At 38.8% G+C, this 27,857-nt stretch overlaps 1 protein-coding gene and 1 long non-coding RNA gene across 3 annotated transcripts; one reads left to right on the top strand and one right to left on the bottom strand.

The window, feature by feature from the left end:
• The first annotated feature begins 764 nt into the window (after positions 1 to 764).
• Positions 765 to 27,352, top strand: LOC103462926 (Golgi apparatus protein 1-like). 2 transcript variants are annotated; one of them, XM_008405992.2, is made up of 27 exons: positions 765 to 1,131; positions 6,218 to 6,247; positions 6,644 to 6,730; positions 6,807 to 7,022; positions 8,681 to 8,884; positions 8,965 to 9,036; positions 9,988 to 10,174; positions 11,017 to 11,234; positions 11,305 to 11,426; positions 11,890 to 11,991; positions 12,625 to 12,778; positions 12,878 to 12,895; positions 15,257 to 15,394; positions 15,742 to 15,828; positions 15,911 to 15,973; positions 16,056 to 16,169; positions 16,820 to 16,908; positions 17,859 to 17,976; positions 19,039 to 19,131; positions 19,206 to 19,343; positions 23,792 to 23,915; positions 23,988 to 24,130; positions 24,229 to 24,330; positions 24,593 to 24,700; positions 24,760 to 24,880; positions 24,948 to 25,054; positions 25,683 to 27,352. In XM_008405992.2, the coding sequence occupies exons 1-27, from the start codon at positions 814 to 816 to the stop codon at positions 25,848 to 25,850; spliced, it is 3,441 nt and encodes a 1,146-aa protein (XP_008404214.2). In that variant the 5' UTR covers positions 765 to 813; the 3' UTR covers positions 25,851 to 27,352. The 2 variants fall into 2 exon arrangements, with proteins under 2 accessions (XP_008404214.2, XP_008404215.2); XM_008405993.2 differs by lacking the exon at positions 12,878 to 12,895.
• LOC103462925 (uncharacterized) lies at positions 3,313 to 8,711 on the bottom strand. Its single transcript, XR_014087018.1, has 3 exons — positions 8,621 to 8,711; positions 5,077 to 5,732; positions 3,313 to 4,994 (listed from the first exon to the last, which is right to left on the bottom strand). It is a non-coding gene; the product is annotated as an uncharacterized LOC103462925 (long non-coding RNA).
• Positions 27,353 to 27,857: the final 505 nt, after the last annotated feature.

The following is a 27,857-nucleotide window of genomic DNA, read 5'->3' on the forward strand; positions in this document are numbered from 1 at the left end:
TTTTCTGCAAAGGTTGTTTAATTGGAGGGCTGAGCATATTTAGACAAATCTGTTGCACTGCTGCAGTGATTGTAATCAAAAGGTTACTGCTGCCATCTGCTGTCTTCTGCAGTCCAATGCAAGAAATTAAACTCCACATATAAGGTTTTTGTAAAATGAAATGCCTAAATATTTATATTTTCAGGCCTAAAGTGCCAATTAAACACAGACACAGGTATCTTCATAAAACCAGTTTTGTTTTTTTTTTTTGGGGGGGGGCGTTAGCAGATAGAAGAGGATAAATCATTTGTCTCTATTTTTTACTATTTGTTAAAAAGGTCACTATGTCATGACATTATAGTATGATAAACTGTGAAAAATGTCTATGCCTTCTCCCAGTGCTAGAAACAACCATTCAGAGCAGGAGGCGGCTCTTAGCGCTGTCAATCATGCCAATGTGCACACAGCCCTTTCCATGATCAGGTGATGCCTTTCTCTGTTTGATGCAACTCTGTGAAATGTTGAAAAAGAAAACACTATTAGTTAAGTAGTAACAGTATTATAAAAAACTGTGCCATGAGGGACTTTTGTCACAGTCCTGTAGCATTTGGGTATTGATTTTCTTAAGTTTAAATTTTAACCATTGTTTATTTACTTCTGCACACACACACACACACATATATGATGATGATGATGATAAAGCTTTTATTTTTACAAGGTAACAGTGACCGGAAATGGTGTATTCTTCACCGCATGTGAGCTCTTGTTGTGAGACACTTGACCGGAAGTGAAGGTGTCTTGCCGTATCAGCTCTAACTTGACAGTTATGTGAAGATGGCGGCTCAGAGTCGCTCTCCGCCGCTGCTTCTGCTCGTCTCCTCGCTGTGTCTCTGGAGCTCGGTAACCGTCTTAGGCCTGAACGTGGCGAACGCCCCGGCCGAGCCGCCCAAACAACCCGATGTCAAAGCCGTCGACCATCTGGATAATAGTGCACCTGTCGCCGCTGCCGCCGGGGCCTCTCAGCCGCGAAGGGCGAGCGGCTGGAAGCTGGCGGAGGAGGCGGCCTGCCGGGAGGACCTGACCCGCCTGTGCCCCAAGCAGACCTGGTCAAACAACCTGGCCGTTCTGGAGTGCCTTCAGGACCGCAGAGAGGTAAGCGGCTGGTGGACGAGTCTGCGGGGATTCACACCGGGAGGTGATGATAAACATGACGGGCATCTGCTGGGTGTGTCGCCCCCGGTTGGTGGTTAAAAGAGACGCCGGCTGTCAACGTGACATCGAGGCAGAGGGGTCCACACACCACCCGCTGCTGGGTTCTGACCCGGACTAAACCGTAAACACACATGCACAAGACCAAAAATCTCTGTTTTCCTCAAGAAAACACTCCCCAGCCTCGTAGAGAACAAATTATTCACTGAAGAATAACATTCTTCTCAGGACGGATCCATTACCTCTCTCTGCGTCTTAAATCAATTAACCCCCACCTCCAAGAAATAAATGATAATACAATGAGACCTCTGGGTTATGAACAATAAACCACTAATTAGTAATAAAAAAAGATACCGTGTTTTAGCTCTTTCTATATGGTTTTATTTAATGTTTAATAGTTTAATAAACCACAAGGAAATATAATGAAGTACAAAAACAAATAAAAAATGTGCATCCAAAGCCTTAGTTAAAATCTACTAGGCTGATTCTTATGTGTATTTTATTGGACAGTATGATCTTAGAGAAGCAAATTATATAATTTTTAGATGATCTGAAATATTTCACTCTTTCCCGACACTAAAAGTAACATTTGTAGAACTGGCAGGATGATTTATGTATGAGTTTATTGGTTACTTTCCTGGAATATAGAGGTTATTTTTGAAATAGCTCACTGGTTACTTTTTCAAAGCATGCATTGACTGGCGATTCTTTTCCTATAACTTCAAAGTTACCTTTGCAAGATTTAGAGAGCCTGGTTGCTGGTTTCTAGCTGTAAAAACTGAAGCTGAGCGATGGCTCCTAATAGTTTTTTCTGTGGGTCCAAAAATAATGGTTCAGTTTTGTTACTGTTCAGCTGGAGAAAGTTATGGCACATCCACACATTGATTTGTTCTGAGCATCTGTTCAGTGGCTGAATGGGCTCAAGAGTCACCTGGTGACATTATTATGTAGAGCTGAGCATCATCTGCTTACCTACATACCCAGGATCTTTTTGCTACAAGACGACAGCGCTACCATCTGCATGCTGCAGCCAGAGTAATTCATAATAAATGGATATTTGTTGGATTTTAGCATTTGTATGCTTATTTATATTAGTATTTTGTCCAAAATGCTTGGATATCAAGGGAAATTCACTGACTCACAATGGTTTCAGTATGCTGGCACTGAACGGCAATAGGAGTATAGGTGGAGGAGGAAATGATCCAGAGCCATAAAAGACAGGCTGGTGGTTTAACACACCCATCTTTAGCAGCATATTAACTTCCAAAGAGTCATTTAATAGTTAATAATCTACAAGAAGTGGAAGAGTTTCTTCATTTTTGGTTCTTTTTTCATGGCGTTTTCCATACATGAAGTTTTAGGATCCTGCTCTGCTCAGCTCTGTTGCTCTCAGTGTCTCTGCCTCTGAAATAATTATTGACTTAGTTAGATTGTAACTGAGCAGTCACTCATCTGTCAGGTGACTTAAAGGTCGAAGTCAAAACCAAACATCCTGCCAGCTTTTTTCTTACATGATAAAAAAAGTCGTTCCATATTTCTGCTCACGTGCCTTTTGACTGGACTATCATTGGATGGCCTCTGTTGTTTTGATCTTCCCTCTCATCACTGTAAGCCGATGCTCATCAAACATGGCCGCCGCTTCCTTCTTCGTTAGAGGTCAAAGGATTTGCAGTGACCGTTTGTTCCAACTGAGAAAAGCTTTGACAGCTCAGCTTTTCTCATTCTTTCATGTGGAAACATTATTGTTCCAGTATCTCTATGTATAAATGCATGTTTTCTTGTTGCTTCCGTTGGATTTATTTATTGAGTTGACTGTCTAGATCAGGGGTCTGCGACCTGAAGCTCCTGAACCGAAACTGGACTTTCCACAATTTGGCTAAAAAAAAAGAAAAGAAAAGAGCAGAACCAACAAATATTCTGAAACAATTACTGACAATGACTAATAAATTATTGAAATATCAAACTAATTTAGCAATCGATTAATCGTTAATTGCAGTATACAGACTCAAAAAAGGGCAATTCGTTGAAAGAATAACACTCAGAGCATTAATTAAGCTAAAATTATACAAAAACATATACATTTTGCTTTCAAAACAAAAATGAAGCCTTTGTTTGTAAATATGTTTTACCCAGAACTAATGAAGTGTTTTGGTTTCACCTGGTTCAAATTCTGTTTGAAAAAAAAAACTATTTCATATTAATCAAGTTTTGCTTTCCTTTCATTTATTGGTTAATCCAAACATGAATCAACAGACCGGCCCTACACAGTATTGGTGTTAAGTAGATGTATTTCTAATATTGTGTAAAAATAAAATAAAGCAATAAATGAAAATTCCACAGAATGCGCCAATTCTTTTATTTGATTAATCAATAACTACAATATAGAGACTCAAAGAAAAAGGCAATTTACTGAGAACAAACCGCAGAGCGAGAATTAAGCTAAAGCTGCACAAAATTATTTACATTTTACATTCAAATAATCAATTATTTGAATGTAAATAATTGATTATTATACTACAATAATCCTTAGATGCAGCCCTAATTCGCCATAGTTATGTTTTTTTGCAGGCTTTATTAAAGATTTGCTGCTGACTATAGGATATTTTTGCAAACAGAAGAGTTCTGGTTTAACTAATATTTTGCAAGAAGAAAGAAAGGAAAGCCCAAATCATCCCTCCTGATGCTTGGTGGTGGGTATGAGGTGCTGATATGCTGCTCTTCATACCAACCTGAATGTTTTACAGTCTTTTTCCAACTGCATTGTCATGAAATTTGACATTTAAGATGCTAACGGAGTCCTTTAGCATCTGCGATGGAGCTTTTTGTGGGTTTATTTATAGACTTTGGAGTGAATTTTATATAAGATCTGCACTGCATTTGTGAGTGAGTGGCTTTTTCCTACAGTGCAGATATAAACTACAAAGCACTTTATGAGAGTGTTTGAAAGGTAAGCACATTTTGAAGCTCGTTGTTTTGTAATGTGAAGTTTTAAAAACATCTGTTTATTGGGAGGAAGAGGACTATAAAACTATTTCTCTCCATTGCACATTTACTCAAGAGTTGTTATTTTGTGGCAACACGAGGTTTCTCCCTTTTACTGGACATACAGAGAGCCCCGTTACACTGTAAAAAATGTTCTATTCTCTTTCTTTTACAATAAGGCTGCAACTAACGATTACTTTAGTAATCGATTATTCTCATCATTAATCGGATTAAAAAAGGCACATTATTTTTGTTTAACCACTGGCTTTTTAAAATACAATATTATAAATACATTAAAATATGCTAATAAACAATTCAATGCCTTTTTAAATTAGAAAAGAATCATTTTACTCCCTAAAATGCAATAACATGACATTCATTGATAGTCTGCAGCTAAAACATGCTTGTAACATGTGAAAAGCTCAGGATTTTCTGTTAGACTTAACAATACAGTGTAGCGCTGATCTGATGATTATTTCTTTGGATTAACCAAAAATAATTGGATAGAAAAACGATACTGATCAATTTGAAAAAGAATTTGAACTGATTGAAGCTAAAACTCCCACTAGTCACTTTTCTAAGAAACATTTATAGAGAAGCTGTTTGCATTCCTCTCCAACATGGCTGCATATCATGCTAATATTTATCGTAGCGATTTTCCTTTTTAAGAACAAAATAACAAAAAGGGGGATTTTTTTAAGGCTTATGTTAATCTCCATGTTGTTGTCATTCCTTCTTCACCGTCACTCTGCAGCCATTAGCGATCCTGAGATAATTGCTCTGCCTTTAAACCCGCTGCGGCCTCCTGGAGAGGCTAATGGCTCCTGTAAATCAGAGAGAGGAAAACCAGAATCAGCAGCAGAGTTTGAGTCGCTGCTCCACGATCTACTGGGACTCCTGACTGACGGCGTTAGAGGAGGTTCTGCTGCTCCAGTCAGGTTTCTGTCGGATCAACGCTTTACTCCGATTCCATCATGTCTCACCGTTTTGGCACCTGGCTGTTGATTTATACATTTTTTATTCCTTTTATGAAACATTTTTAACTTAGAAATGGCTTCATATTTGGGAGATAATTAAGAAAGAAATCAATGTTGGCTGACCTTGATAGAGTTCTGGTTCTGTTTTCTTTATCTGGTCTGGAAAGTTGGAATTTCTTGCGGTCATTGAATGCAGCAGCTCCTCAATTGTTTTTCGGGGTTTTTTCTAAAACCACCCAAGGTTTAATTAGCTACTGAATAATTAAGAAAGTTGATTAGAGAAACTGTGCAGTGAGTCTGGTTGCCTTGCAGTGTTAGGTCAGATTTTCTCCCTTAAAGAGGCTAAAATAAGAAATGTTCTTACTAAATAAGGTCCTGAGCGGCTGTCTCAGAGCCATGTTCACTGTGATGACGTGATTAAAAAAAACAAAATCAGAAATAATTTAACTTTTACTAACTGTTTAGCTAGTTTTCACGAAGCTAGACAGCAAAACAACAATCTTAATCCTGACTTTTTTTTCTTTTTTGTGCTGATTTATGGAAGAATTGCCACTGACCATTTCCTTCTCCTTTGACGTCATAAAACTGAAACATAAAAGCATAGAATTAGCAAACTAACATTGCAAATTAGCTTGTTACATGCTTACTGAAGCTAGCACAATGATCAATTCATAACTTAAATGTACAAATTTTCACCCAATTTTCATAGAATTTTTTTTTCCTTCTTCAAAGTAAAACTTTACAGCTTAACACAGGAACATGGCGGCATCACATTCGGCCATCTTGGATTTTCTACTTCCTCTATTTGGTTTTCTTTTTCAGAGAAACCATAACAATGTTACCAAATAAACACTAACTTAATCCAGTGTAACTTGCAAAATAAAGAACATCGACGGTCTATTACACTGTACAACTCAACCTGCAGTAAGAAAATAAATGAATCAAATGGAGGCTTTTATAAAATGGAGGTTTGGAATAAATGAATTAAATTAAATTTCAAATTTTTTAGAGAGGTTTCGTCTTTATGTGTGAATCTGTCTGAAAATAATTTTTTCTGTTTTTTTGTCCAGGAAATTGAGCTCGCACCCGACTGCAACCATGTGAGTATTTTTTCTAAATATGCAAACAGTTGATTTACACCTAATAATCAAAGGAAAAGCTGATTGGTCTATTGATGTGCAGCTTAACCAATCACAACTTTGGATCTATTTGAGGAACCATTGTTGCAGTTTGACTCATTTATATCAATTTAACCCAATCTTTTGTTTTGATGCATTTGTTACATTATATTTACATCTAATTATGTATTTAAATATCCATTTGACTAAATATTTATTGAATTGTGCAGTAAGGAGTTTGTTTTAAGGTTAGCAGATGGAGTTAAGTGTCCCGCCCTGGAAAGTTTCTTAATGTTGAGATGTTCTCACATCTTAATCGTAGCTTTTCGTTTCGTTTCTCGTGAGTTTTTAAGGTTTTTGTGCCCTTATTCTGCTCAGCTTCTGTGGAATTACAAACTGAACCTGACGACTGATCCAAAGTTTGAGTCTGTGGCCACGGAGGTCTGCCGGAGCACCATCGCTGAGGTTTGCAGCGTGTTTTTACGAGGCATTTCCTGCCCGGATTCGTTTAGTTTACTCTTCTCATCCCCCTCACCTGCAGATAAAGGAGTGCAACGAGGAGGAGCGAGGGCGCGGATACCTGGTGTCCTGCCTGGTGGATCACAGAGGCAACATCAGCGAGTACCAGTGCAACCAGTACATCACCAAGATCACCAGTATCATCTTCAGCGACTACAGACTCATCTGTGGCTTCATGGATAAATGCAAAGAGGATATAAACAGCCTGCGCTGCGGCAGCATCAACGTAGGACAAAAGGTGAGAGGGAGTGTGTCCACTGCTTTACACTGTAAATATTAACCAAAATAAAGAAAATTTATTTACATTTTTCAATGTTGATAATCTGAAAATCTGTTTTTGTCAAAACTAAAGTTGGTACGTCAGATTATTTCTGTTCCTTTAGTTGAGGTCAGTTTACTGAGGCCACAGTCATTCAGGGTCGATACCACTGCTTGTTTGGTAAGGAGTGTCCAAAGTGAGGTCCGGGGGCCATTTTTGGCCCTTACGCTGATTTTGTGTGGCCCCCAACTGCAATTAAAGAATGATGCCTTTCCACCACAGGAGTTTTTTAATTTATTTGTAATCAGGGTAAAATTATTATTGCCAATGGAAAATGTTACAAACAACACACATCTTTTATAACCAAGCTTTTATAAACAAAAATGTTTATCCAGAAACTTTTACTAAAAAGCCGACTTTCCTGAACCGAAATCATCCATCCATTTTCTTGCACCCTTGTCCCTTTGTGGGGTCGGGAGGGTTGCTGGTGCACATCTCCAGCTAACGTTCCGGGCGAGAGGCGGGGTCACCTGGACAGGTCGCCAGTCTGTCGCAGAGACACACAGGACACACAACCATGCACACACACACTCACACCTAGGGACAATTTGGAGAAGCCAATTAACCTGACAGTCATGTTTTTGGACTGTGGGAGGAAACCGGAGTACCCAGAGAAAACCCACACATGCACAGGGAGAACATGCAAACTCCATGCAGAAAGACCGGAGCCGAGAATCAAACCCAGAACCTTCTTGCTGCAAGGCAACAAACAGCTCTACCAACTGCACCACTGTGAAGCCCGAACTGAAATCAGTTCTTTTTAATTTATTAAATATAGCAAACGTTTTGAAAGAAAGTGACCCAAATCGTGATATTATACTGAAAATAAATTTGTTCAATTTAGCAAATCCAATGAACAACATTTCTGTCTTCCAAAAAAAAAAAAAAAAGAAAAGACTACTTTGCTTGGTTTTAGGGTTTTTCCTGAATCCTTCTGACTCAATGATTTTGGCCCATGTCACAGATTCTAATGAGGCATTTTCAAGGTTTGGAAAAGTTCTTGATTTCTGTATAAAATCCTTTAAATTTCTTCATATTCAAACTGCACAGCTTTGTGTTGAAGTGTAATCTATTGTTTGATTAAAAGCCTAAATTTGTTTAATTACAGTTGAAACCAGATATTTTAATACACCTAATAAAAAAAAACTTTTCTTGTTTTAAGTTAGAATTACCAAAATTACTTCTATTTGCTAAAAGACAGAAAACTTAGCGGGAACATTTTTTTATTTTATTTTTGAATATTGAATATTCCTAATGGCTTAATGATCTGTGGAATTAAAATAAAGATTGTCTTAAATTAAACACAATTATTGTTGTGTTTAATCTACAAATTACTAGAATTGGGAGATTTTTTTCTATTAAATTAGAATGTTGTTCATTTCAAAAACATTTTAAAAAGTTTTTATATTTTAGTATATCTTGTTCCTGCTGTAGAAGACTATCACATTAGTAATAATAGTAATGATATAATTTAACACTGTATTGTATTGTTTTTACCTCCAAAGTGCTAAACTTACCTTGGAAATGCTTGAAAAGTTGTTTAATTTTACTGTGGGATACCCTGCATCTCTCCACAGGATGCGCACTCGCAGGGCGAGGTGATCGCCTGCCTGGAGAGGGCGCTGGTGAGGCAGGCGGAGCAGCAGGAGCGAGTCCATCCGATCAAAGAGGAGTGTCAGAAAGCGATCCTGCGGGTGGCGGAGCTGTCGTCTGATGACTTTCACCTCGACAGGCACCTTTTCTTCGCCTGCCGGGACGACCGGGAGAGGTTCTGCCAGAACGTACGGAGACTCTCAGAGAACAACCAGCGGAAATTAATCAAGTTTTCACATTAAAACAGTACATTTCTATCTCTGCACAGGTCCAGGCAGGAGAAGGGAAGGTCTACAAGTGTCTGTTCAACCATAAGTTTGAGGAAGCCATGTCCGAAAAGGTATTCAGAGAGTCGGCGGATTGTTGCTGAATGGGGATGCAAACAATTAATGGCTTATTAGATTAAAATCTGTTCCAACTGATCAACTAATAACATCCGCTTAGATCAGTGGTGCCCAAAGTTGGTCCTGGAGTTCCGGCATCCTGCATGTTTTATTCTCTCCCTGGTTTAACGCACCTGGATCAAATAATGGCTCATTAGAGGCCTAAGGAAAACTTTGACATGCTGAAGAGGTTGTTCCTAGCAACAGGGCGAGAACTAAAACATGCAGGATGCCGGGCCTCCAGGACCCACTTTGGGCACCATTTAGGCCTAAACACTCGAAAAGCTCCTCAACACACAGCTCTCATGTGACGTCACACTCCCAGGAATTTTGTAACCGACAGCCATCTTGGTAGGCAGTTGCTATGGAGTTGCTATGACAACAATAAACAAGAAAAAAAGCTTAGAACTATTTTTTGCCTTGTTCCTATCTAACTTAGAAACAATAAGTAAATTACAACTACTTGAGTTCTCTACCCACATCTGTGTAATACTAAGATAAATATCAGTGATCATTATTGTCGTACTTACTGCCGAAATAGCTAAATTAGCTTCGCTAATGTAGCTTTGATCTGTTAGCGAAGACGGACATGTAGCTTGTGTGTTTGTTACTACATGAACTTACTCTGCCAGTCACCAGATCCTTGTTATTCACGAGAAGAGTTCGTACATCTTTTACGTTGAAACATTGTTTATATCCATAGATTTCAGGCTATGAAGCTCCTCCATTTTGTAAGCCTCTTCCTGTTCACCAAGTAGTGAACTATGTCTGTCATATGAGGAGTTCAGAAAATTATGATTGTGTGTTTATAATGCGTTTAACACAAACGCTTACTAATCGATAACTTTGCTGACCCATAGGTCATGAATCACACTGCGTTAAGTTCATCCTCATGTTCCTCTCACCAGTGCAGAGACGCCCTGACGACCCGACAGAAGCTGATCTCCCAGGATTACAGAGTCAGCTACTCTTTGGCGAAAGCCTGCAAGCTGGACTTGAGGAAGCAGCGCTGCAGCCTGGACAGCAGCCTGCCGCGCGCCCGCGAGGCGCGGCTGTCCTACCTGCTGCTGTGCCTGGAGGCTGCGGTGCACCGAGGTGAGAGCATGACGACCCGACAGGTTCCCCTCCTTCCCTGTTTGACTCCAGCCAGCTGTTTCCTGGATGGAGAATCCCACAGCGTGAACAGGGATCGTACGGATGCTTGAAATCCTTGAAAATTCTTCAATTTCAATTAAAAAGTGCTTGATTTTTGCATCAGGTCCTTGAAAGTGCTTCGTATTCAGACTTTGCAGTTTTTTAATAAAGGTCAATCTAACGCAAATTTTAAAAGTGTTATTTACAGTTGAAACGAGATATTTAAAGTACTTAAAAGGCAAATACACATTTTTTCCTCATTGTCTGAAGTTAAATCAGACTTGATGTATTTTGTTTTAGGTCAGATAGAATCACCAAATTTATTTCTATTTGCTAAATGCAAACAGAAATAAATATCAGGAGCAGGACATACAAACAACTGGATCTATTGAATCGGCTCTAGATAAATATATTGATGCTTTTTTTCCTCATTAAATAACTTTTTCTCTAAATTTTAAGATGTTTTTTTCTGTTAAAATTATTTTCTAATGTTATGATCATATTTTCTCAAAAGTAAAGAATAATTATCTTAGCCTGACCTTCATACTCCATAGTGCAACTCACAGAAGGGACGTCCAAAATAAAAGCTACTTTTTGAAAATATTTTATGTAATTTGTAAAAGTGAAGCAGAAAATATTATATTTTATGTGTAAACCAGGTGAAAATGGAAACATTTAAATGCCTTGAATAGTTTTCTAGGCATTGTGTTTCTAATGGGTGGAAATAAGATGGAAAACATCGTCTCTGTGCGTGTTTTTTGTTTTTATCAGGATATATTCTGATCCGTGTTTGTGTGGTGCAGGCCGTCCGGTGAGCGGCGAGTGTCAGGGGGAGATGCTGGACTTCCGGCGGATGCTGATGGAGGATTTCTCCTTGAGCCCAGAGATCGTCCTTCACTGCCGGACGGAGATCGAGGCCCAGTGCTCCGGTTTGCACCGGAAGGGCCGGACGCTGCACTGCTTGATGCGACTCGGCCGAGGCGACCGCAGCAGCGCTGTCGACAGCGTCTGCCAGAGCGCGGTAAGAACACGGCAAATAAGAAATCAGAAATAATTATTTCTGGCTTTTCTAATTTTGTGTTTTGCCACAGCTGCAAACTCTGATCCAGTCTGCGGATCCTGGAGCCGATTACCGGATCGACCGAGCGCTGAACGAGGCCTGTGAGTCCGTCATCCAGACCGCCTGCAAGCACATCCGCAGCGGAGACCCAATGTGAGCAAGGAGGGATTGTGTCAAATATACTTTTTTAAGCTGTTACAATGTTAGAAAACATTTGGTTATGTTTGAGGGATCCTTTAATTCGTATCTAAATTAAATGGTATATACATTATTTTTATCATAACCTGTGTTAGTCGATATTTTTTTACAACAACCTCAGCTGACCAAGTGCGTCACAACAATCACAGGTACATAAATGATAAAAACAATAAATAAAACTAAGTTTGATCAAAATAAATAATAAATTCATAATAAAATTGCAAGTAAAATACCAAAAAATAATGAAAACTAATTTCAGTTGCAGCAATTTCCCAAAAACTTGATTTAATTAAGTATTAATTTCCCTCCTTTTTAAATATATATGTTTTTTGTATTAAATGCGATCTTGTAGAGTCCGATATGGAACGTTTTGAGTTGTTGTTTCTGGCTCAGCGTTTGACAGGTTTGTGTTTTGCAGGATCCTCTCCTGCCTGATGGAGCATCTGTACACAGAGAAGATGGTGGGCGACTGTGAGCATCGCCTGCTGGAGCTGCAGTATTTCATATCCAGAGACTGGAAGTGAGTTGGGAGGATGCAACACCGGAACCAGACCCTCCAGAAACCTCTGATGACAACTATTAATACAAATTCACTCACAAATGTTTTAGAAATTTGACCAAAGTTTTCTGTATTTCCTTCTTTTCTGGCCAATCCCTGAACTTCCTATTAGCTAACTGATGATCCGTTAATCCATTTCATATAAAGCTTCTTAAGACTACTGATGTTGTTTGTTGCTACATATTACATATTCTGGGTAGATAAATCCAGGATTAAAGCCATTTTTTTGAAGGACAATTTTCTTTACAGAATTATTTTTTATTTGTAGTTTCAGTTACTTTGTTTGTTTACATTTGATATTTAAAATGTCTTTCCAGTTGGAGTCTTAACTGCTTATTAGAATTTAAAGTTTATTGATCTTTATTTGGATTATTATGCCGTTACTACCATTATGTTACTTGAAAATGCTCTCTTATCGTTTATCGCAATAACTTCTGAGACAATTTATCGTCCAGAAAAAGTTGTTACAGTAATCAGTTTAATTTGGATCTTTTCCCCCCTAACAGAATCCGATCGGTGGCGCTTCCATATGTGGAACCAAACGGGATACGATAGCTGATGGGCCTGTTTCCTTACATTTTGTGTTTTCTGCAGATTGGACCCGATCCTGTACCGGAAGTGTCAGGGCGACGCGGCCCGACTCTGCCACACCCTCGGCTGGAACGAGACGAGCGAGCTGATGCCGCCAGGCGCCGTTTTCTCCTGCCTGTACCGCCACGCTTACCGCACAGAGGAGCAGGGTCGCCGGGTAACAGCAACACTCTGTGACGTCCAAACAGACGCAGCTTTACCGCGACTCAGCAGTTCTGGGTGATAATGTTAGAACTTATGTCTTTAAATTTGACAGGTGAGACCAGGTGAGCAGGTAAGGACTGTCCAGTCTCGGCTAAAATAAGGTGAAGGGTTGAAATAATCTGACTTTTAATCTGTCTGATGAGTAAAAACGCCAATCGGGATTTTTTTTTTAAGCTTTATTACATTTTTAATAAATTATGAACCACAAACAGTTGAAACCAGAAGTTTACATACAAAAATAAGAGAATTTTTTTTCTTCTCTTTTTGTAGGTTAGTTATATTTACCAAAATTATTCCAATTTGCTAAATGCCAGGAAATGTAACAAGAAGATTTTTGGACATGCATGTGGTCCATATCAGAGATACTTATGACTGTACAGACTGGATTAAACCTTTTGGCTTCCCTTCCTTAAGCTTTTCACAGCAGTTTGCTGGAGTTCTGGTCCATTCCTCCTGACAGAACCGGTCTCCCTGGGTCAGGTTTGCAATCTGCTGCAACTTCTCTAAAGAAATGAGATCAGGACTTTGTGACGGCCCGAACGCCGACTTTATTCTCCTTAATCCACTTTTTAACCACTTTGGCTGGATGTTGAGGGTTATTGACCATCTGGAGTTTTTACTTCCTGGCTGATGTTTTAATATTTCCTCATGATGCCATTCGGTTTATGAACCAGTTCCTCCTGCAGCAAAGCAGCCCCACAACATGATAAGGTTTCCCTCAGAGTATCATCAGCCTGGCGGGCCTCCAGGCTTTACTCCCCCCACCAGGCTAAGCATAGTTTGCCTATTTCAAATAGTTTTTTATACATCACTAACAGTAAAGATGGATTAAGTAAAGCCTGGTGGCCCGCCAGGCTTATAAAACACTGGGGGAAACCCTGATCATCATCTGGGCTTTCCGTCATTGATTAAATAGATTTTAAAGACATTAATAATTAAATCTCTGACACATTGCCTCTCATTATTCTGGCGTTTAGCAAATAGAAATAATTTGGATAATTCTAAGTGGCTTAAACCAAGAATAGTTTGGTCTTTAACTTCAGACAGTGAGGAAAAAAATATTTATCTTTGTATTCTGTGTATGTAAACTTCTGGTTTATACTGTAAATGACGCAATACTCCTTTACAATTAATTGTGTGTTTGCATTTGATTGAATATCAACCCAATTAAAAGTTTGTACATTTATGAGGGTTTCTATATTAACAGTTTTGCAGCTAAACAGAAAAATGAATTAATACATTTGTAAAGCTGATTGCATCGTCTTTTAATTTCAAACTGCATGCAAACATGGAGCTAACGAGCTAAACGCTTAAGTTCTGCTCTGGAGCAGTGTGCAAGCGTTTAGTGGAAAATAATTTTATGCTAACTGGAGCTTTGGAAAATGGCATCACATTCTCAAAGACCAGAGCTGTTTGCAACACGCATGTTGTGTTAAAACAATAACAGCTGCAGAAGGTTGGTGGTAATCTGATGGAAAGGGGAAGAGGGAGGATGCTAACAGTACAACATGGCTGCCAGGAAGAAAGAATTGAGCAAATTGTCTGTGTAAATTTGAAAGATGATTTCGAAGGTGGTTTTTTAAAAATGGGCCAAACAAATCAAAACGAATCACCGACTGAGATTAAAAGCAGGTAAACGCTTTAAACCGGCTCAGTGAAATTATTCCCGATTAAAAACAAATTAATTAAATCTAGAGATGCGCCAATCTGATATTAATATCTGTATCAGTCTCAATATTTAAAAAAATTAGATCTGGTATCAGTCCAAGTCTATGCTTTGAGCTCTGAGCGACATCATGCTTTATTTTTATATTTATAATTCCTAATTGCACTTTCTGAACCATTTGACAGGTTTGTTGTAGTTTATTTTTACATTTTACCAAGATAGTCAACCTGTTTTGTCATTTTCAGTTTCTTTATTATTTATCTTGCATTGGCTGATTTACTGGTAATTACACTGACTGAACAAATTAAAGTTGTTTTTTCATGTTTGACCAAACTTGTGAAGTTATTGGTGTATTTAATTTGCTGTACTGGTGCAAAGTTATCAAATTAATTTGTAATTATGTGCATTTATGCCTCTGCTTGGAAAATTGAATACCTGATAACAGTTTATATTAGTAAGAGTTAAAAGACGAGCAGGTTGTGTTTGAGGGCAGAAGGAAATCTGCAGTGACATCAGAGAAGCGACTGTTGCTGCCGGAAAGCTTGACGGAAAATATTTACGGCCTTTTCTACAGAAAGAGTAAAAATTTAAGATCATAACTGTCAAGCATGGTGGTGGAGGGCTGATGCTTTGGGCTTGTGAGGAACGTCTGCAGCAGGTTTTTATGTTTGTCTTCTCTCACGGTGTGTGTGTGTGTGTGTGTGTGTGTGTGTGTGTGTGTGTGCGCGCGCGTGCGTGCGTGCGTGCGTGTGTGTGTTTTTGCAGTTGTCCCGGGACTGTAAAGTGGAGGTTCAGCGGATTCTCCACCAGAGGGCGCTGGACGTGAAGCTGGACCCAGAGCTGCAGAAGCGCTGCATGACCGACCTGGGCAAGTGGTGCAGCGACAAGACGGACACAGGACAGGTAAGACACACCTGAACCGGGACTGATTGAGCTATAACATGGCACATACACAATACCGCTCCTTTAAAAGTTCCCAGCATGTTGTCTGATAAAGAAATACTCAATTATAATAAACTAAAAGGTTATTAATGACAGAAGCGGTTTGGACTGCGAATGTTTTGAGTAAAACCATTTGATTTTAACACAAAGTTACTTGATTGTGCTATAAAATGGTATTCTGTTCCTAGAAGACTCATAATATTGTCCCTTTAAAAGGTTAAATGATGCATTTTGGTTGATTTCAGGTATAAAAATCCTAACAGAAAGTAAAATGAATCTTTTTGGAACCTGTTTTTGTTTGTGTTTAGGAGCTGGAGTGTCTGCAGGAGCATTTGGAGGACCTGGTGTCCAGCTGCAGGGAGGTTGTCGGCAACCTGACGGAGCTGGAGTCAGAGGTCAGAGTTCACGTCATGTATTTTATGAAGCAAACCAGTGGAAGCAGCAGGACGGACGTAAACCTGTGTGTGTGTGTTTCAGGACATCCAGATCGACGCCCTGCTGATCAGAGCCTGTGAGCCCATCATCCAGGCCCACTGCCACGTGAGGCGACCACACAGCCAATCACAGCTCATCGGTTTTACCTGTAAAACACTCACCTGTTGCTATGGTTACTTATATCCAGGATGTGGCTGACAACCAGATCGACACTGGAGATCTGATGGAGTGTTTGGTCCAGAATAAACACCAGAAAGAGATGAACGAAAAGTGTGCGGTCGGCGTCACACACTTCCAGCTGGTCAGTCTAAACCGCATTTCTATTTATTGTTATTCAATATTTCCAATATTTATCGATTCGTCTTGCTCATAAATTTCATTCAGGGTTCGTACAGATGCTTGAAATCCTTCAGTTTCAATTGAGTGTTTTCAAGGATTGGAAAGTTTGTAGATTTATAATTAAGTGGAATACAACGTTTGATAAAAAGCCTAAATTTGTAAAACATTATTTACAGTTAAAACCAGATATTTTCCATACACCTAATAAAAATACACACATTTATTTCACACTGTCTGAAGTTAATTCAAACCAAATTTTACTTGTTTTATGTCAGAATTACCAAAAATAAACTCTATTAACAAGAACATTGATAAGAGATTATTTTGTAAGTTTTTTTGTATATTTGATCATTTAATTTGAGCATCAAGGTAATTTATCTTAGCAGGATTAGTTTGGATTGTTTCAATATAATTAATATTTATTATTGATGTGTGTAGTTGAAATAAAAGTTCTCATATTTTGTATATTAATCAGGTTTTATCTCCTGAGTGTTTTGCTGGAAAGGTTTAAAAACTTTTCTTAAAATGTTTGAATTTTACCGTTGGAAAAGTGCATGAACATCGTTCATTAATTCAGTCCAACTTATTTACTTTTCATTTGTCTAATTTTAGATTCAGATGAAGGACTTCCGCTTCTCGTACAAGTTCAAGATGGCCTGCAAGGAGGACGTTCTGCGCTTGTGTCCCAACATTAAAAAGAAGTGAGGAAAATATGCAGCTTCACAACTCATAGTAACCATAGCGACACATACCGTATTTTCCGCACTATAAGGCACCTAAAAACCTTCAATTTCCTCAAAAGCCGACAGTGCGCCTTATAACCTTATAATATGGACCAATATTGATCCACAACAGGTCTAGCAACTACGGTAAGCAGCTGCCAACTTCATTTTCCCCGTAGAAGAAGAAGTGCGCGGTGCATGCTGGGATAGTTGTCAGAACGCTGGTTTGTTAATAAAGTTTGATAATACATTTAAAGCCAGGGGAGGGGTGAGAGAGACAGAGACTGGCGGCAGCGTGTCGGTTGGTCTGTGTTACCCAGAAAGCAGTTGGGCTCAATATCGCAACACCAACACCGTGAGTGAAACGACGACTGGAGCAGCTACTATATAAAGTACTGGGGACCATTTCTTTACAAATGTAGATGTGTAATAATAGAGTATGGAACAAATTGGCAACCCAAACTGAAGTGTCTATTCTATGCGCCTTATATATGAAAAAGTTTTAAAATAGGCCGTTCATTGAAGGTGCGCCTTATAATCCGGTGCGCCTTATAGTGCGGAAAATACGGTAAATATATGTACTGTGTTTGTATTTATTCTGGAAATAACCCTTCTTTATGTTTTACTGCAGGGCTCCTGATTGTTAAAAATTGTCACATTCTACAGATTTTTTATGCACTTAAGCCTTTTTATATAATATTAGAAATACGTTAAAATATGCAAATAAACAATTCCTTTTTTAAATAAGAAAATAAACATTTCACCTGCTCTGTTCTTAGTTTTGAAATATGCAGTGTCATTTCATCTGTCCTGTGTTAACATAGCATACAGATTCTGCTATTTATTTTAAATAAAACCTGACATAGAAGCTGAGAAAAGCCTTTAAATCTGCTTCTCAGACCACCGTTTAAGTCTCCGTGTCCTTGCAGGGTGGACGTTGTAATTTGTCTCAGCACCACAGTGAGGAACGACACGCTGCAGGAGGTCAGAGACCAGCGGGTGTCTCTGAAATGTCGCAAGCAGCTGCGGGTGGAGGAGTTGGAGATGGTAAACACGAGAACCGGACCGAACCGGGCCAAACCGACCTGCTGTCACCTTCATTTTTATCCAACCTGAAAGGAAGTCTGTTTGCAGAGACGACCCGAGCTTTAATCTGTGGATTTTTACAGTTTCATTAGAAGGTTGAAGGGCTGGGCGATGTGGTTAAAATATAAAATCTGTTTTATTTTATACCAGATCCGATTTCTTCTCTAAAAATGACAGAAAATATTGTCAAAAGTGACTTATTTCAATCATCCTATGTGAGTTGCACAATGAAGTATTAGGGACAAATTAAGAATTTTTGTTTAATTACAAGAATTTAGTCACAATATTAGCATAAAGACACAATTTTACCAAAAAAAAAACATTTTAAAATGACAAAAAATGTCATTTTAATTAGAAAAAAGCCTGGATGGTCTGTGTGATTCTTTTTACAAAATAGACAGTTGTTGCACCATCGTTTCAAAATACCGCAGTTGGTAATAATTTGACGATGATGTTTTAAAAGGTGAAATATTTTTTTATCTGTAAAAACCAACGTCTAACTTCACAAGATGCTCAACGTGCCTCATTTTATTTTTGTTTCATGTTGGAGTTTTCATAAAATTACTACTTTATTCTTCTAATATTATGACTTCAGTCGTCCAATAAATAAAATAATCTTAGCTTGAATCTAATATTCTGTTGTAGAGTTGACCAGATAAAAAGAAGCGGTAAAAAACGCTTGTGAAGCAAGATGGCCGCCACTCTGAACAATGGAAACCCAACTAGAACATAGGTAAAAGAAAATATAAAAAAATTATAATCTTAAAAAGAAAGAATTTATTGATAAAATTGATTCGTTACTCGGCCCTAATAGTTTAAACACACATCATTAGCATGGATGCTAGCTTGTTTTATGCAGTAAAAAACAGATCTTAGACCATTATTTTGTTCCTGATGAGGTAATTTTTAGATATTAAATGATTGATGTGTTGATCAGTTACTGCATTTTTACTCTTGGTTGGCTACTTTTTACTTTTGCCTTGTAAAAGTAAAAATGTAAATAATTTGTTCATTCTGACTCAGTCTGAAGACATCCGGCTGGAACCGGAGCTGTACGAACCCTGCAAGTCCGACATCAGCCGCCTGTGTCCCAACGTGGCGTTCGGGAACGCTCAGGTAACATTTCCAGAACACTGCATGTCTCTTTGTTAACATGTTTGACCTCTGACCTCTCAGCCATGTCTTCCCAGATGATCGAGTGTCTGAAGGAGCAGAAGAAGCAGCTGAGTCAGCGCTGCCACCAGCGGATCTTCAAGCTGCAGGAGGTGGAGATGAGCGACCCGGAACTCGACTACCAGCTCATGAGAGTCTGCAAGCAGATGATCAAGGTGAATATGGGCAGGAAATGACGTCATGATGATGTCAACATGATCAGAGTCAGGCAGTAACTAGTTACATTTACTCAATTACATTTAATTCAGTAACGTTTTGGAAAAAAATAAACATTTAGGAGTATTTTTACATTTTACTTTTACTTCAGTAATTTCATTATGAAGTATTTCTGCTCTTATTTGAGTAAAGTTTCTGGATTTTCTACCCAGTGGATGAAAAACAAACATGTTTTAACCAAAAATTCACCAGACACCTGCAGTTTTTTTTAAGTTTATAAGTTTTTTTATTGAAAGAAACTGATTTGAGAAAATATTTTTGCCTGATTTTATTTATTTACTATTACTTATATAAATTATTGTCATTTTGATCCATCTGATAATATAATTTGTACATATTAAAAGAGCTTTCTCTTGTATGAAAATGGCCAACCGGCTTTCCATAACATTGACCCGATGTGCAAAATGTTTCATAACAGCTTGAATTAAAAAAATCCTTAAATTTTAACATTATTTTGTGTCAGCTGTGTTAAATGCTGACTGAACAAATTAAACGTTATTAAACTTAAACATATTTATAAAATATAACAAAACTAGATCCTGTAGGGTTTCTAGATAGAAAAACGCTGAAAAGAATAAACTATGTGAAACAATTGATTCCCCCATGAACAGAGAGGTATTCATACAGTCTGTGGTTTCTTTAGAATGAATATTAAAACTGAGATCCATGAAATGAATGGATCTTACCAAGCTCCGCCCAGAAACGCCCCTCGAAAGTCCCACGTGGCCGCATGTCTCACAAACAAAGCGTCGCGGAGCTTAGTTTCTATGTGTAAACATGGCGTCTTTCATTTCAACTGACTCTCTGCAGAGTATTTCTGAGTCGATTAGTTTAGCATGTCTGCCGGATTTTCAAAAAATATCAGCCACGACAATGGACAGGGGAGCCAACAAGTTCATGTCATCTTTTTTGGACGACATCAAGATGTTTGAGCCACGCGATGCCTCTAACATTGTGCGAGTTGCAGCTAAATGCTACCGGTAGATGAGGAAAACAGCAGATCCTCAGACCCTCAGCATAAATATAGCTGTGGACAAGATCACTGATGGCTGTTGTTCTTGTAAGCCTGGGTGAGTCGGACATTCATGGTTTTGAGGGTTCAAATGTGAGCTGAATACACGCCTTATACACTGTACTTGGTGCTAGCGCGGCTAACACGATTACAGTTTAGTAAAAAGCCTTTTAAGTTGAAATAAAATCTTTAATGTATGTCAGATACGGTACACATTGCATATTGATCTGTTCAGTTAACGTAAGGCTGTAACAGACAGGCTTCAGGATGTAGAAGTTGTATCGGTACTGCCATTATGCTGTACTTGGCTCAAAGGTTTTCATAATGGATGTGTTTATTATTGACTCTTTTTTTCATTCACTAAACACAGAGAAAGCAAAGCAATAATACTTACGCCAGCAAACACTTTGTTCTTATTGATGCTACGACGGTTGAGCTGCAAATGCGGTCGTGCACCAGCTTTGATCCAAGCAAGGCTTTCCGTTTCAGATTTTGGAAATCTGTGAATTTTAGTTCCACAAATACGATCAGGATACATTAGTTTGCGTTTGTGAGACGGTAACGCACATGATAGCTGCGCTGTGACGTAAAATGGGCATTAGCCAATGAAACGCGGCCCCTGTGGTAAGGTCCATTAACTCATCACAGCGGTCAAAATGAAGATGTTATTGCGCAACACCTCCCTCCCCTTCTCTCTCTCTCTACTTCCTCTTCTCAGAGGAGGGAGATGTGCAGCCAGCTCTCCATCTAACGGGTAATTTGAGTTTTCTAAATCTGATGGGATTTTACCCTGTTCAGAACTGAGTAAACTCTGTTTAAGCTGGCGTCGAGAAAGACTAGCCTGGTTTCTAACGACCTCCCCCTCCAGATGTCCCACCCTTCTTCACCCTGTGAATTAGCCAGATTGAGCAGCCTGCAATAAGCTAGTTTCACAGAGCACACCTGTTAACGGTCGCTCTTTCTCTTTATTACAACTTGCACTTGTTACTGAACCAGGTTGGTTTTAGTGACTCGGGCGAGTCCCAAGGGTGTTGTTTTAGTTTTGGCTAAAAGCAACCTATAAAACATTTCTACTTTTTCCTCCCAGAATCAAACTTCATAGCTATTTTACAACCATCAAAGAACTTTAAGGTGACTCATTAATTGAATGTCCACAACATCTTTTAGATTTTCTTAAATGCTAATTATTTTATTAATAAGGCAATTTTGCAAGGGTCAGTACAGCTTAATTCACTAGCAGAAATAATCAAATAAGTAAAATCAATAATCTAGCCTATCTTTCCCTAATGCTGACACTGAGAACTAAAAAAGGGAAACTTTGAGAGAGACGGACAGAGTTTGGCATTTTGAACCCCAGAACTGGCCTGATGATGAAGAAGGTGTTGAAGCAGCAGGAGGTTCCCAGTACAGGAAGAGTACTGACTTAGAGCAGCAGGTCTCGGGCATCAGGGTGACTTCCTCATGCGCGTAGCGGTCCTCAGCTTCTTGTCTTGCAGCTCTGTAGCTCCCTTCTCCTCGTCTCACGATCTTCCTGGTCCCACGGAAGGAACACACCAGTTCTTCCTCTTTGCCTTTGTCTTTATCTTCATCTTTGCCTTGGTCTTTGTCTTTGGGGGTCTAAACCCAGCTGTTGAGAGAAGTGCGATTTGAAGCCACATGTTGCGGCGCTAACGGGTTGGTCCCCATGTGCAGAACAGTCTTCGGTTCTGTGGCCCCGGCTCTTCTTCAGCTGCAGAGTTCTTTGTCCATCTCCGTCTTGGCTCGAAGCTGCCTGAAGGATCCAACCAACGATTCCTCTTTTGCACCCACCTTATAAAGGGTTTATCCACCCTTTTGGTGCGTTTACATTGGCTAGCTTTGTTGCTGTGCCTGTCTCATTGGCTGACTGCTTGGACAGATGATCTCATATCCATCACCTTGGAGAAGTTATGTCCTGATGTCTGTTCTCTTTTCTTAGAAAAGTTGAAGTTCTAGCAATAAGGCCTTGGTCATCTCCGCTCTCCTATCAGTTCCTCTTTTCCCCTGTCCTTCCACCTACCATCTACCTCAAACATATCAGGGACCTTTAATTACAGTTACAACATTTTACACCTTTTCAAGTTCAATGTCAAAATCACATTTATAACCTTTTAGTTTCTTTGATTTAACATTCATTTATAATGTTATAATAACCATAACTTATTAGTTACTCTTATTATAATCATAATGTGAGTTATTACAGACACTTCTGACAAGAAACCAAGAATACCCATTATTCTAATTATCCGATACCAAGTTACAGTTTCTTGTTTTACCTTTAAGTACTTCCACAAGTGTGAGAGTAAGTGTAAATATTCTTATAATCAAACCAACATCAACCACTGGTTAAACCAATATTAATTATTGGCATAATTATAAGTCATTATTTTAAGTATTTTACTCTGGGTTTTATCCAATCTCTCAAAATGTTTAGATTTTATTCTTTAAAAACCTTTAATGCTTTAAAATAAGGAATGGTCTGAATTATTTTTAGCCTGATGCAAGATAGAAACTTCCCCTTTTCTTCAGGAAACCAGCTCTTCCTGTTTCATGACTCTTTCTGCCTGACTTTGATTTTTTATGATTAAATAGAAAAAAGTAGAATTAAAGCAAAGTTTGCAGGACACAATAACAACACACACAACCAGATTCATTTTATTACCGTCTGACTCTACTGTTGGGTCTTGATGTCACCTGTGTAATTAATTTTAAGGTAATTTTATTTATTATTACTATTAAACTAAAATCTCCAGCATGGGGAAGTGGGATGAGCTCGACTTTTCTCGACAAAGACCAGCAGTTATTTTTGGCGCCATGTTTTTCACCATCATGTTACTTTTTTTCTGTTATCCTCACCTTCGTAGCACATCAGTCATTTTTAATTGAGAGGTTGCCGCTACTCCTTCATTCAGTTCGGCTGAATAAAGCGCTATAGAGATGAAAACTTAGCTTAATTAGCTTGTAGACTGTTTATATTTAAAAACAGAATCGCATAAAGACCATTTACATCCCACTCTGGACTCCTTGTGGACCGTTTCTCTTTACCGTTCTGGCGTGGCCGCCATCTTTGATTCTTGTCTCAACGGCTCCGCTAATAAAGATGACCAGCGGCGCCCTCTGTTGGATGGAGGCCAAACTACAACACTGAAAGAAGGTTAAGCAGTCGATAGGAATTAATTTTGATCTAATAGCCCATGTATTAACAATTAATCGTAAGGTAATTAATTGTTTGCATTTAGATAGCAAAAATTCCAAGAAAAACCACGGAGCTTTGTGGTTATAATGTGAGAAAAAGTGAAAAAACTTTAGACATGTTAGTGCTTTAGTATTTCTCAAGAAATGTCGTCCCTCCTGCAGCGTTTCTGCACTGAAGCGGATGCCAGGAACGTCCTGCAGTGTCTGAAGCAGAACAAGAACAGCGAGTTGATGGATCCCAAGTGTAAGCAGATGATCACTAAGAGGCAGATCACCCAGAACACTGGTAAGCTCACTGAAATATGCGTCTATAAGTCAGGCTGGAGTGTTTTCCATCTCACTTTTGGTCCTTCTGCAGACTACAGGCTGAACCCGGTGCTAAGGAAAGCCTGCCGAGCCGACATCCCCAAGTTCTGCCAGTCCATCCTGAACAAAGCCAGCGAGGACAGCGAGCTGGAGGGTCAGATCATCGCCTGCCTCAAACTCAAATACGCCGACCAGGTTTGAGCCTGACTCACCACTTCAGAAATGACTCAGCAGAAAACAAATTCACATGTCTGATGCCGTTATCCTGTGATTCTGGTTCGGTTTTGGTCCAGAGGTTGTCTCCAGATTGTGAAGACCAGATCAGGGTGATTCTCCAGGAGTCAGCGCTTGACTACAGATTGGACCCACAGCTGCAGATGCACTGCTCAGACGAGGTTAAACTGTTGCATAAAAATATTATTTATTTTAGTACAAAAACACAACTTCTTGGTCTAGTTTCTAGTGTAAATACCTCAGTACACTTGAATTTGGATAAAACTAACTTATAGCTTTTCAGCAAGAAATAGGAGTTTGTTGTACATCAGTAATTCCTTAATATTGATGAAAAAGTTCTAGTTCCTCTGGCAGATTATTACACTTAAAACATGACAGTTTAAAGGTGAAACGAAGCCGATTTTCCACGTTTTTCTCCTGCAGATCTCCAGATTGTGCGCGGAGGAGGCGGCTGCTCAGGAGCAAACCGGCCAGGTGGAGGAATGTCTGAAAGCGAACCTGCTGAAGATCAAACAGGAAGTCTGCAAAAAGGTGAACCACCGCAGCAAAGTCAATCTGTCAGAACATTTTCTAATCAGCTTGATTCGCAGGAGGTGCTGAACATGCTGAAGGAGAGCAAGGCGGACATATTTGTTGACCCGGTTCTCCACACGGCCTGCGCCCTGGACCTCAAACACCACTGCGCCGCCATCACGCCCGGCAGGGGGCGACGTGGGTGATTTTTATTCTGTCTTTACGCACAACGTTCTCCATTTTAATAGAAGCGTCTGTTTCTCAGAGATGTCGTGTCTGATGGAGGCGCTGCAGGATAAGAGGATCCGACTGCAACCCGAGTGCAAGAAGAGACTCCAAGACCGCATCGACATGTGGAGCTACGCCGCCAAGGTAACGGCGCCGCTTTCACACGGGAACCAGAGAGAAAATCTCTGGAGGAGAATCTGACGTCAGGACAACTGAGGTTCACACAGCAGAAACATTTCAAAACCTGAAACCAGAGACCAGCAGCCGATAAAGAGGACATAAAACATGATGAGGGAACATGCAGCCATTTCAGATGTTCTGTTCTGGCAAAAATGAGCTGGAAAAATGTGCAACATTTTGGAAAAATCTGCAAGAATCCTAAAAATATCACAACAAACTGGAAGGACTGCTTAGCTGTCCACTGAAACCAGTTTAGTTTAAACAGTTAAATTACAGCATTATAGAGACGAAAACGTGAATGAGTAATTTATTTGCTTATAGGCCTGTTGCAATAAGCAATAAATCAATTAATCGCATGAAAACGAGCTCAATCATTTCATTTCATTTTGAGGGCTTTGCAAATTTTGAACTTTTCAATGATTTTTGTTTTTTTTTTCAATCAAATTTTTGACATTTTAAAATCATTTTAAAATGTACTCCTTTTTAAATGTTCTGTCCACACTGGCCTTAGTACGGCGTGGTATAAATGAGGCTTGCTGAAACCTTCGGCTACCTGTGAAAACGTTGCTGCCGTTTCCTGTGTGGCCTGCAGGTGGCGCCAGCTGAGGGCTTCTCGGACCTGGCCGTGCAGGTGATGACGTCGCCCTCCAAGAACTACATCCTGCTGATGATGGCGCTGGGCGTGTGCGTCCTGTTCCTGGTGGGGCTGCTGTGCGGCCGCATCACCAAGCGAGTGACCCGGGAGCTGAAGGACCGGTAGAACCGACTGCTCTTCCTCCTCCTCCTCCTCTTCCTCCGTCTCCCTCAGCCGCCGCTAACAGTGCCAACGCCACATCCCAACCCGCTCTCCTCTGTAGAAAACCAAATGCTTGAGCCTCCGTTTGGACTTCTCTGAACGCCTGGTGTGGCTTTTTGGAGACTAAGCCGCCCCGTTTATTTAAACTCCTCCATGAACGCTGTTGCCGTGACGACGGACCGCTGCTGCTGGGCTGTTTCCGGACGGTTCTGATTTATGATGATTTATTTTGGGACTTTTATCGCAGCTGCTGCGTAATTGGCGTTTGTTTGAAGCAAATCTCATCGGTTAAGAATCAGAGACTCCGAGTCGGCCTTCATGAACATCGCTCCGTTTAATTTAATACAAACATTAACTTCACTGCACTTTTTTACTTCAGTGTCTAATTTATTGAGAGGGGTGTGATGACGGCGTAATACGGCCATTTTATGTACGAAAAAGGAATATGTTTCTGCAAAAAAAATGACAAAAATTGAAATTAAGCTCAGAAATTTTCCAGAAAAATGTGGAAAGTCTCAAAAGTTTAAGGTTTTTTTTTTATTTACATTTGAAATTCAGAAAATTTTCATGTTTTTCTTCTTGAAAATTTCTAAGATTAATCTAAAAATGTATCACTTGCAAATGTTTTTTTCAAATTAAAGAATACCCAAAAGGTAAAAACTTTTCATTTTTTGGAATTCAGATATTTCCTCATTTTTCTTGAAAATTTCTGAGATCTCAAAATTTCTGTTTTTTTTAAACAAATTTTTAATTTTTGAAACTCAGAAATTATCACTTGTCTTCTAAAAAATTTCTGAGATTCAGCTCAAATTTTGAGATTTTTTTTCTTGCAAATTTTCAATTTTTGAAACTCAAATTTTTCCAAGTCAACTTTCGAATTTCCATGTTTTTTTTTCCCTAGAAAATCTCAGATTAAACTCAAACTAAAATGGCCCTGATACATATATTCTCGTGTTGCACTTTTCTTTGAGCGTGTGGAAATATTTCTTCTGCCCATCCAGAAGAACAAAAGGGGAATAAATGAAATGAACCAAAAACTAGATTGAAATTTTTTGATTTTCACCATAAACAAATCCGTTAGCCTTCTAATTAGCTTAATTGATCGTTTTATGATATAGAAACAGCCTGGATATGGGGATTGTAATAAAAATGTAAAAATACAAATGTTTAATATGCTTTAATCTAAATTCTTGTATCTAATATTTGCAGATTTTTTTACATTAATTTCTCTGAGGGATTAAGTGAATGTGTAGCATGTAAGCTGGTCTATATTCTCAGAGGGAAGCTAGCTGGAAGCTAATGCTTAATGAGTTTGTTTTTCATTTTCAGCTTGTACAGATTAGATGGTGAGCAGTTTTTTTTAAATATGCCATGTACTATGGAGAACAGATTTATTATTGTGACGTCTTATTTTGCTGTACAGATTCAAGTTGTCAATTTAATAAAAAATGTCTGCAGTTTTCAGATATTTGCCTCAAACATCTTGTATAATTAGTGAAACTATATTAGTGTGTCTAGAATGCACGACGCCGTCGTAGATGGAAAACAGAGCAGAGTTCAGCCAAACAAAATCAGAAATTTGGAAAAAAAATAATTTTCTGAAAAAAAATTAAATTGAGAAAATAAAATAATAATAATAATAATAATTAGACTTGAGTCTGAAAAGTCAAATTCTGCTAGAAAACACCCAGAAATTGAGTTTAATTTGAAAATTTTTATAGAAAAACTAAATTTGACTGAGTCAAAAGTTTGCTAAAAAAATCCTAGAAATTTTGAGATTTAAAAAATTTCCCAGAAATATTTTTTTTATTTTACAGTAAAAAAAATTCTAGAAAAATAAAAAAATTGTGATTAATCAAAAATATTCTAGAACAAATGACAATTTTGAAAGAGTCAAAACATTTGCTAGAAGAACCTCAGGCAAAACTGTAATAAAATATTTACATTTTGCATTTAAGTTTAAAAATGAAA

This window comes from Poecilia reticulata, chromosome 3 (genome assembly GCF_904066995.2).
Source record: "Poecilia reticulata chromosome 3, P_reticulata-male-v2, whole genome shotgun sequence".
NCBI lineage: Eukaryota > Metazoa > Chordata > Actinopteri > Cyprinodontiformes > Poeciliidae > Poecilia > Poecilia reticulata.

Bases quoted from the DNA above. Each gene is read 5' to 3' on its own strand.
- LOC103462926 (XM_008405992.2), top strand. From the start codon at position 814: ATGGCGGCTCAGAGTCGCTCTCCGCCGCTGCTTCTGCTCGTCTCCTCG. The intron at 17,977-19,038 runs GTAAACACGAGA...ATTCTGACTCAG, and splicing joins GGGTGGAGGAGTTGGAGATG to TCTGAAGACATCCGGCTGGA. The intron at 24,701-24,759 runs GTGAACCACCGC...CTTGATTCGCAG, and splicing joins AACAGGAAGTCTGCAAAAAG to GAGGTGCTGAACATGCTGAA.